This window comes from Carassius carassius, chromosome 28 (genome assembly GCF_963082965.1).
Source record: "Carassius carassius chromosome 28, fCarCar2.1, whole genome shotgun sequence".
Classification (NCBI taxonomy): Eukaryota; Metazoa; Chordata; class Actinopteri; order Cypriniformes; family Cyprinidae; genus Carassius; species Carassius carassius.
The window spans coordinates 2691952-2703737 of record NC_081782.1 but is presented as its reverse complement, the minus strand read 5'-3'; the positions used below and the strand labels follow the sequence as shown (position 1 = coordinate 2703737).

Here is an 11786-nt window from a genome sequence, read left to right as displayed (position 1 = left end):
TAAATCAATTATTTGATGGTGTCTCAAAATGACATTGACATAATCTCTGTTGCCATAGAAACACAGATGATATATAAAGATTCCTGCATCTGAAAAGCTGCTACCAATAAGAGACGGTTACAGAGATATGAGAGTCTTTATCATATATTTCCAGCTTTCAGGGAAAAAAACTATAGTTTCTGTGTAGTTTTTTAGACATTTTCAGTAGAAATTAGCAATTTCAACTTCTAATAAAAGTTCAAAAATTACCAATCAGTATCATTTATTATTATTTATGATCAGTATTATTAATAATGTTAAAATAATAAGAATGATATTTTTTTAAATGTTTTTTCTGATCTCATTTTAGTTTTTCTAAAAAAAAAAAACTAATTTTTAGTAGTAATGTATAAAATACAAACTAAAAAAATGTGCAAAAAAAACTGTTAATATTGTGAAATATTAATTGAATTCATTAAATTATTATTTGATTTAAAATAGCTGTTTTCTGTGTAAATATAATGTAAAATATAATTTATTCCTGTGACGCACAGCTGTATTTTCATCATCATTCCTCCAGTCTTCAGTGTCACATGATCTTCAGAAATCATTCTAATATGATGTTTTGCTGCTCAATAAATATTTCTGGTTATTATAAATGTTGAAAACAGATATGCCGCCCAATATTTTTGTGGAAACAGTGACCCATTTTTTTATTTTCAGGTTTCTTTGATGAATAGAAAGCTCAAAAGAACAGCATTTATTTATAACAAACCTTTTGTTACATAAAACATTTCTTTACTGACACTTTTGATCAGTATAATACGTCCTTGCTGAATTAAAGTATTAATTTCTTTAAAAAATGTTAGTGTATGAACAGAGTAAAAACTGAGACAACTAGCCCCTTTATTTAAAGCCTTTCATAACCTGTAGAATTTAAGCCACCTGTGTTGCATTTTACCAAATGTTCTGGTCTCATCCATCCATCCAGAGGTCAAACACAGGAACTTCCACAGATGGCAGTGTGTCTAGTCTCTGAGAGAAGAACTGGCTTTCATCCAGTGCAGACTGGCAGAAGTTGAGCTCACACTGCCTCCTGTAGACCACTTGAGCTATTAAAGTCACATTCAGTGCTTCTGCAGTATTTGTAGTTGGCCAGCAGGCCAGTGCATCTAACTGACATGTCATAAATAACTATATTTAGATGACTGCTCTTTAATATGCATATGGTTGTATTTATCATGCTAACATAAACCATAGCTTTCACTGAATCTCAAACCAGTATTCATGAATATTAAGAATGATAAAAATAACTATTTAGGCATTTGCAATAGAAATGAGCAGTTTCAACTGCTTAAAAATATTCCCATGTGTTATTTTATATACTGTTATAGTTTTTTGGGATATTTGGAATTTTGTTTATATTTTTTATAGTTATATTTTAAATTTAAATTTCGAAATATTAGTATTTTAGTATTATAGTATTAGTACTATAATTTTGGTAGTTTTTATGTATGCATGTCTATATAGTTTTTTACAAAATAAAAATTCAGTTGTATTTTTTGGGGGGGGGGTATATCTAATTGGTTAATATATCCGGTTGTATTTATCATTCTGAATAATGTTAAATGCAGCCAAAGCTTTCCAATATATATATATATATTCACTGATTCTGAAATCAGAATATTGAACCTAATAAACAGCTTTTTCTAATTTTCAGTTTTAAACTTACAAAAAAATTTAATATTCCGAATTAGACTCATTGTAGTATCACTTAAATATTGTTTATTTTTTATTAATATTAAAATCTTTTTTTTTTCAAGTTAAAGTTTAGTAATTTTGTTGTCATTTTTAATAGTTTGTGTGTGTGTACAATTTATAGCAAGTTTTATATCAGTTTTAGTTTTGTTAGAAAAAAATATTTTAAATATGTTTGTTAATGTTAATGTTTATTTTATTTCAAGTAATGAAAATGTTTTAAGTTCTGTTTTAGTTAAATATAATCATGTTCCTAATGTACTGTAGAACATTCTTGTAAATGTCATTTACAGAATTTTAATTCATTCATTTTTATATTACATTAACTTAAAAAATGCTCTACCAACATTTCACAACCAAAATGTCACAATGAATTAGTTTTATTAAACCTAACGATATTCTTTTCAGTACATTTTTGCTCGAAATGTGCATTCATGCTATTATTTTCTCATCCAATGCAACTGTATTTTGACATTTCAAAGTAGCTTAATTCTTTTATGGGCCACTCTATACTCACAAACCGTTTGATTGTGCAGATGACCCCTGACTGCAGAGAGACAGAAACCCCACGGCTGTAGTAATCCTGTGACGTCCATGCCATTGCTGGATTATCACAACGCTAACATGTGATGAGCTTATGATTTGAGCACTATACGTGTAGCTTCACTAAACACCGCGTGATAAAACATATGACACACATACAGTATAGAGCAGAACACACATCTTTAATAACAAGAGCATCAGAAAAGAGCCATGCTAGTTTGGATAATGTGAAATGATAACAATATATAGGACCTGAAGCATGGTATGCTTGGAGAAGTTTGAGGTTCAATGCAAATTAGCCATTAATAAACTCTTAGAGATTTTATGCTCTGTAAAAATATATATATTTAAACAAATGCTTTTGGAACATTTCCAGCAGTGCATTATTAGAGTAAAATGAATTTAACTGTGCAACGTGCTCATAAAAGTCTCTAATAAACATGAAAACAAGGTCCATTAATATAGTAACATCACTGAATTATCATCATATGCTTTGACATAAAGGACTAAATATGGATGGGATTTGACAAATTTGCAGGACTATGGAACAGAAAAAAACGAGAATAAGTCAAATAAAATTGCCAACTTTTCATTATTGTTGCCACTAACACATTACTGTTCAAAGTTTGGGGTCTCTTTCTGCTTCAAAGAAATGAATACTTTTATTCAAGAGAATATATTAAATTGATGAGAAGTGACAGTAAACACATTTTCAAATAAATGCTGAAAATTCAGCTTTGCATCACAGCAATAAACAATATATTCAAATAGAAATCACTTGTAATATTTACTGTTTTTTGATTATATAAATTCAGCTTATTGAGCATAAAAAGCAACTTTCAGAAACATTAAAGAAATCTTTCTAAACCCCAACATCAATTATGAGAAAAAGAGAAACGAGACTGTTTAAGGGTTATAATGCATAAAACAAACAAATGTATTGAATTGACCACAATTCTCAACTCTATTATGTGTTATCTATTGGGTTAAAATGCCTGATTTGGGATGAAGGGAGCTCCTTCCCAAACTCTAAATGTCCTGAGACCGAACACAAGCGGGGGTCACCGCTTTCATCTCTAGCATGTGATATGAGGGTGTGTGTGTGTGTGATGAAAGGAGGGATGCAGAGCAGTGTGTAAAGAGAAAGCCAGCTGAAGTTCTCTAATGCATTATGTCTCTCTCTCTGCTTCTGTTCTTCATTCAGTTCTGGAGTCCGTCTCTCCAGCAGTTTCCTCGGCCGTGCACTACACCGGACGTCCTGCGGAGCAAGCGCTGCTGTCCGGTTTGGCCGGGCGATGGTTCAGTGTGTGGATCCCTGTCGGGTCGAGGCTTGTGCCAGGACGTCACGGTCTCCGATCTTCCCAACGGGCCGCAGTACCCACATTCAGGCCTGGACGACCGCGAGCGCTGGCCTCTGGTGTTTTACAACCAAACCTGCCAGTGTGCCGGAAACTACATGGGCTTCGACTGCGGCGAGTGCAAGTTCGGTTACTTTGGTGCCAACTGCGGGGAACGACGGGAATCTGTGCGTAGAAACATCTTCCAATTATCCGTGTCTGAAAGGCAAAGGTTCATCTCGTACCTCAATCTGGCCAAAACCACCATCAGCCCCGATTATGTGATTGTGACGGGCACGTATGCACAGATGAACAACGGCTCGGTGCCCATGTTCGCTGACATCAGCGTGTACGATCTGTTCGTCTGGATGCACTATTACGTGTCTCATGACGCGCAGCTCGGGGGTCCCGGGAACGTGTGGGCCGACATTGACTTTGCACACCAATCGGCCGCGTTTTTGCCCTGGCATCGCGTTTACCTGCTGTTCTGGGAGCACGAGATCCGGAAGCTGACCGGTGACATTGACTTCACCATCCCGTACTGGGACTGGCGTGATATGCAGGACTGTCAGGTGTGTACGGATGAGCTGATGGGGGCACGCAGTCCTCTCAACCCCAACCTCATCAGCCCGTCCTCGGTGTTCTCCTCCTGGAAGGTAAACACATGCCAGTAATACAGTGTGGTTCAGTCATTTATCCCTCGAGTAATGTTTGCTCTTTTCATTTAAAGTTGCATTTCAGGAAATGCAATTTCATGACAAAGTGAAAATTCCAATTAAATGCTTGTTTTCTCCTGCAGACACACAAAACCAAACTAAAATCCCTATATCATCATATTTTTGCAGTAGCTCTTGGGCAAACAAGTGAACACAATGCAACTAATATAGCATAACATAAGGTTAAATCATGCAATCAAGATAGATAATAGCCTTGTATATTATTTGCAAACTATTATTATTGTTCATTCTAAAGTCACTCTATAGGATTTAAGTGTGAAAAAAAGTTTTTAGTTGACTTTGTTTTAGTTATTTTACTGTAAACCAAAATTAGAAATGTTTCCTTTGTAACTAGCTGAAATAAAAAAAAATGTTGTATATTATTTCAGTTAATGTTTATTTCATTTAATGTTATTATAGTTTTAGATTTAATTAACTAAAAAAACATTTATTAAAATAATTAAAATCAAAATGCTGAAAACTATCAAAATAGGGATTAAAATGGCAATAAACCTAAAATAAAATGTTTTTCATTTTTAAAGTTAATTAATCCATAAAACAAATAGTTAAGTAAAGTCATTGAGTTTTATAAATCCATGTTACATGATTTTTCAAGTATTTTTACTTATCCTTCTAGTAATTAAAAACTTAAACTGTATCACAGGAAATATAACTGCTATGTTAAAGAAATTATTGCCAAAAAAAGATAATAAATAAATGCATCTTTTCTAAAAATCTTTTCAGTTTTTAGAATTGGCCTGATTTTTGGAGTACCTTCAAAAGCATTGTGATAGCTGTATATGTCAGTTTTCCAAATTAAAATGTAGCTTAGAAAGAAAATCCAATGTTTTAAATACAGGATATCAAAGAGTGTGGCCGTGTGACTCTTCAGCTGTAGTTGTTTTAGCCATGTGACTGGGATTTGGTCCTATAGCTTGTGATCTATCTAGAAGAGTGATGATGTCACATTCCTCTGAGAGCCCAGCGTATGTCGATGTGTTCATGAAGGTGTGATGTGTGACGTGGCCTCGAGGGTCACAAGGGTGTCTAGCCCCTAAACACCCATTAACTTCAGCACAGAGAATTAACCAAAGCAGCTTCTGAGCAGTACAGACAGACTTTTGACTTTTAAGAGACAACAGTATCTTTTTCTTAATAGTATATTTTTATTCATTTATTTTTTATTCATTTTTATTTTGTTTTTGTTTTTAGTTAAGCATGTCAAGTTAAACTAAATCAAAATGATAAAATGTTTTCAGCTAGCTGAAATTAAATAAGTTTATTTTTTTATATTTTATTTATTAGATTAATGTGTTTAAATCATAAGAATAAAATGTGCAAATATTTGGAAATATTATTACAGCTTAAAATAACTAATTGTTATTATTAATATTCTGAAGTTTTTTATATATATTTATATATATATATATATATTTTTTTTTTTTCAACTCTTAGTCATTTTTAAGCGTATTTATGTTTTTCTTGGCAACTAGCTGAAATAAAAATTATTTTAAAAGTATTTTATGTTTTATTTTATTAAAACATTTATTTCAAGTGTGGGTCTGTCAGTTTTGGTTTTCTTTTATGTTTTTGAAAGCAGTCTCTTTTGCTCACCAATGCTGTATTAATTTGATTTAAAACTAAAATAAAAAATAAATAAAAACAATGATATTTTGCAAAACATTTAAAATTTAAAATAATAGTTTAAAATAATAGTAATTTTATTATTTCCAATTTTATTATAAACAGTTTATTAGTGGTTTTTTTCTCTGTCTTTATAGTTTTAATTTTTATGTCAGTTTTAGTACATTAAGTAAAACTAAATAAAATGTTTCCTTGGCATTACCAGATTTTTTTTTTATAATAAATAATAATAAAACAAAAAATAAATAAACTAACATTCAAATGTTTGGGGTCGGTGAGATTTGCTAATACAGCTATGCTCACCAAAGCTTCATTTATTTAATTAACTATATAGTAAAAACAGTCAAATTGAGAGATATTTTTATGATTTAAAATAGCTGTTTTCTGTGTGAATATATTGTAGACTGTAATTAACTTTTGTGATGTGCAGCTGTATTTTCAGCATCCTTCCTCCAGTCTTCAGTGTCACATGATCTTCAGAAATCATTCTAATATCATGATTTTCTGCTCAAGAAACATTTCTGATTATTATCAATGTTGAAAACAGTCGTGCTGCACAATATTTTTGTAGAAAATGTGATACATTTTATTTTTCAGGATTCTTTCATGAATAGAGAGTTCAAAAGAACAGTGTTTATTTTAAATATAAATATTTTGCAACATTATAAACGTCTTTACAGTCACTTTTGATCAAATCATCCTTGCGAAATAAGAATAATATGGATTTCTTCCAAATAAATGAAAACATTTTTTACTGACCCCAAACTCACATTTTGCACCCTTATTGGTAAGATCCGTTTTGTTTTATTATGTTGGACTGTCTGCTGGTGTGTTAATAAGTGTCTTTACTTTATACCTGTGCAGGTGATCTGTTCTCAACCTGAAGACTACAACCAGCGTGAGGTTTTGTGTGACGGGTCTCCAGAGGGACCATTACGGCGTAATCCAGGGAACCATGACCGAAAGCGTGTCCCGCGACTGCCCACCTCCGCAGACGTGGAGTCAGTGCTGAGCCTAACAGACTACGAGACGGACCTGATGGACAGACGCGCCAACATGAGCTTCAGGAACACTCTGGAAGGTGAGAGAAACAGAATTAAGACTTCTTTAACACCTCAGGCTCTAAACACTGAGCGCGTCTCACCTTGTCCTCAGGATTTGCGAGTCCTGAGTCGGGGCTGGCTGTAACGGGTCAGAGCTTGATGCACAACTCTATACACGCCTACATGAACGGATCCATGTCTTCGGTGCAGGGATCCGCCAATGACCCCATCTTCCTTCTGCATCATGCCTTTGTCGACAGGTGAAATGCGTTTGTAATAGTTTTATTTAGATTATTTTATTTCAAGATTATTGAATTTAATTTTACATTTTAAAGATTTCATTATTATAATTTAATCAACTCACAAGCCTGCAGGGATTTGCAAACCCCAGTTTGGGAGACCCCAAAGATAAGTTCAGTGCATTTTAATGTGAGATAAACAACAAAATGCCAACTTTAGCTTATAAACTTTAAAGGAGTCATGACCCACAATTTTCACTTTTCCACGAGAATCAATGTATGTTATGATTGCCTAACGATTATACACTGGCCGGGAAGCCGATATTTAAAAGTGAAGCGTTTGTTTGTTTGTTTGTAAAATAGCCCACGTGCACGCGCACTCAAATACGAGATTTTGATTTCTTCCCCGTCTTGACGTCAAGACGGGGCAGGATATACCATATATGGACACCGCAGCAGTAAGCTCGCCCTTCCCCTCTCCCCCTCATATTCAGTCGAGAAAGGTGCTGGAACTAGTGCACACGTGAGTTGCTCTGTGGTTGACTGCCAGAATCAACATGTAAATGTGTTTTCTCTACCAAGAACGGACCTAACTATCAGAGACCAGTGGATTAAATTCATTTTTAATGACGCGGTTCCTTCAACCCTTCCACTGGCTTATCGTTACGTGTTTGTGCTAAACATTGTACGCCGAAATCCTTCTCAAATTTGGGGCAATATCAGGCGAAGTTGGCATCGAGGCTCGGGAAAAGCGCCATTCCAACAAAATTGCCTGCAATTGAAACGGTAAGACTGTGTTTTTATTGCTCTACTGTGTGTAACAAACAGCATAACTGCTAATGCAGCTATTGTATGCTATTGCGTCTGTCACTAGACAAATAAACGAAAGACTGGAGGTGAAGTAATTATTTATGTTCCCTGTAAACGGACTGCAAAAACGGACTTTTGACTGCATTATAATGATTTCTTTATTCAGAATATGATCAAGATTGGGTAGGTTGATGTGTTCGGGGAATTTGCCAGTTAATAGTAACATTTAAAGCCCCTTAAATGAACGAAATGACTCGAAAAAAGATTTGTTCATTTTGATGAACGACTTGAACTAGAGAGTCTGGCGTTGCCACATTGGGTGTTTTTCCGCTACATATTAAGGCCGGTTTACGGTGGGTTTTAGGTGGGTTTTCGCCTGGAAGGCTTTATAGAAATCTGGCATCCTACTGAACGAAGTTAAACTGAGAGAGAGCGTGGCGTTCACAGACACCAGAATGAACGACTTCACAGTAACGTTCATCAGGCAGTAATGCGGTACGTTCAGTTCAGTCCAAAACATGAACGAGTTCATGAATTATCGTTCAATGAACGCGTCCAGGCACAACTCTGGCGGGAGTATTAGCTTCGAGGTATGGGGAATGGCTGCTAACGTACTTTGCAAAAAACAAATGACTGAGATCATCATGAATTCGGTTATTGTTTATTTATTGCCTAACGCTTACATGAGGCCCCGTCTAGTTTGTGTGTGTGTGTGCTCACGTCTCATATGAGTAACTTTATGTGCGTAGATAGTTCATATACATGTATGTGTGACTAGTACTTAGTATATATGCAAGCGTGTTTCATATGTGTGCGTGAATGAAGTTTGAGTTAAACCCTAAACGGCGCCTCATACTTATACACTGGCCGTGGAAGCCGGTCGCGTTCATTCACAACTTGCGCCATGATGTCAGTTTGTAATGATATGCTAAAGCGTTACCTGCGGTGTCAACCCCCCTCCTTCCTGCAACCAATCAACGTGCCCCTCATTTGCATTATTATAATGACCGTCCACGACAGCCAAAATATCGCATCAGATCTCGCGAGACAATAATGCCTACAGAGATAAGGGTCTGAGGAGCTCTGTGTTTATTTTTTTTCCACTTTTCTTTTTTAGAAGGGCCTGAAAGACTATAATACAGTAGTAGGTATCCAAGGTAATACGAGGGTATGACTCCTTTAAAATGTGAATCTAAAATTAATGTAGTTTTGCAATTTTGCATAAGCCTATTTTAATTGTTTCACAGAAACATGAATCCATACATGATTAACCTCATTCCCCATTGACTTCTGCATTTGTGTTTCAGCATCTTTGAGCAATGGCTGAGGAGACACCAGCCCCCCCGCACACAATACCCGACCACCAACGCCCCGATCGGACACAACGACGGCTATTACATGGTCCCCTTCATCCCTCTCTACAGAAACGGAGATTATTTCCTCTCCTCTAAAGCTCTTGGTTATGAATATGCATATTTACAGGACCCAAGTGAGTCATTTGCATGCATTCAGAGACCTTCTTGCTTCTTCAGTCTCTCTCTGTTCTCAATCACTTTTCTTTCTGTCAGGTCAGCGGTTTGTGCAGGAGTTTCTGACGCCGTATCTAGAGCGAGCTCGGCAGATCTGGCGCTGGCTGCTGGCCGCGGGGATCCTCGGGGCGGCCATGGTGGGTATTATTACAGCTATAATCGCTGTGATGTGTCACAGACGGACGAAGAGGAGAAAGTCACATGGGGAGAGACAGCCGCTTCTGAACAGCAGCGAAGAAGAGGGATCGACTTCATATCAGACTACACTGTGCCCCTACAGACACACGTCAGTGAGGACAGATACACAATACCATACAACAGCCAGTTAAACCAGGTCTTGTGACAAATGAAACAAGGTCTCGCCTTTAAACCAGAGTCATGCAACAAGGGCTGTGTTTAGAATCATGCTACTGTATTCATAAAAGCGTCTGCTAAATGCATACATTTAATAATGTGCACTATATACACTACTGTTCAAATGTTTTGAGTCAGTAAGAGTTTACTCAGCTAGGAAACATTAAATGTATCAAAAGTAACAGTAAAGACTTTTGTAATATCTTTCTATTTCAAATAAATGCTTCTCATTTGAACCATCCATTCATCAAATAATTTTGAAAAAAATATCACAAAATATTGGGCAGCAAAACTGTCATCAGCATTGATAATAATCCGAAATGTTTCTTGAGCAGCAAATCATCATATCAGAATGATTTCTGAAGATCATGTGACACTGATTAGTGATTAAACGAAATCATTATCAGTGCAGTTCATTTAGGACCCAGGTTTCTGTTCTAATATGAACAAAAATACAACTGTTGTGCTGTACAGAATATAAACAAAATAAATACTTAAAAAGAATGAAAGAAAGTTATACTTTAAATATGGTTGTGTATGTTTGTGTTCATAAAGGTATATGATAAGCCAAAACATACTATTAATAACCAAGACAACACATGAAATGATTCATGAATTCATTTTTTGGTGCACTTGTGTTATTTAACCCAGTTTTTTATAGGAATAGTTAAACAAAAAAATGTAACATTTACCCACCTTCAGGCTTTTCAAGACACAAATGAGTTTGCTTCTCCATCATTTCAGATTTGGAGAAATGTAGGATTGCATCACAAATGGATGCTCTGCAGTGAATGGGTGCCATCAGAATGAGAGTCCAAACAGCTGATTAAAACATCACAATAATCCACAGCACTCCAGTCCATCAGTTTGTCTTGTGAAGCCAAAATCTACGTGTTTGTAAAAAACACATCCAAGAAACAAATCCATAAGGGTCCTCTGTTGTGAATGTTCTGAGAATGTTACCTGCTTATATTAAATTTTTTGAAGCATGTAAAATTATATATGGCTATTTTACATTCTTATTCCAATTTTATGTAAACTGTCTTTGTGGGCCAATCAAATCGCAAGAACATTTTTTTTTGCATTGCATTATAGGATACTGTATTTAGCATATTATGCACAGTATACATAGCTACTGAAATATTAGTAAAAGAAGTATGCTTTTACAAACACGTCTCACAACCAACCCTCCAATCTGAAAATTATATTGCAACAGCCACTGATTGTTTTCCATCCTGTGTAGATAATAATACTAATAAAGAACAGGAAGACATTGATTGCAATCCAACCCATCTGCCCAAAACAATAAAAACAATCTAAATGACAACATCTCAAACTCCAAGGGCACAAACAACTTTAACCTATTCTCTTTAACTTTTGTTACTGAAACGTTCTAGGAATGTGTGTATAAGGACCATACTACACTGTAGACAAGTACCCCATCGGTTTAGCACCTTGGATCAAAAGACTCAAACATGAGCCAACAGGTAAGGATGGCTGAAGCGAAACAGTCGTTCCGAAGCTTTGCGAGATCCCGAAGCGCAGATGTGTCGAAACACTGATCCGAAGCGTGATTCGAAACACCCATGTCACGTGACTATGACCAAACGAAGCCTCGAAGTGTTTCACTAATTGTTTCATCAGGTGTGGTCCGCCCAGTGTTGCCAGATGTACGATAATTATCGTATTTGTACGATAGTTTTTACCTCTGTACGATGTACGATCAATAATGAAAAAAATCCCTTAATGTACGATAATTTCAGATTTCTATGAAAATGTAAATGAGGGTAGTTGCAGTCATATGGCTTCTTTACTCATACACGAAATCGGCTCA

At 35.5% G+C, this 11786-nt stretch overlaps 1 protein-coding gene across 1 annotated transcript; it reads left to right on the top strand.

The window, feature by feature from the left end:
* Window positions 1-3385: 3385 nt before the first annotated feature.
* Window positions 3386-10355, top strand: LOC132107701 (tyrosinase-like). The gene is made up of 5 exons (XM_059513857.1): window positions 3386-4273; window positions 6842-7058; window positions 7133-7280; window positions 9377-9558; window positions 9638-10355. Exons 1-5 carry the CDS (start codon window positions 3452-3454, stop codon window positions 9925-9927), a joined length of 1659 nt encoding a protein of 552 aa, XP_059369840.1. The 5' UTR covers window positions 3386-3451; the 3' UTR covers window positions 9928-10355.
* The last annotated feature ends 1431 nt before the right edge of the window (window positions 10356-11786 follow it).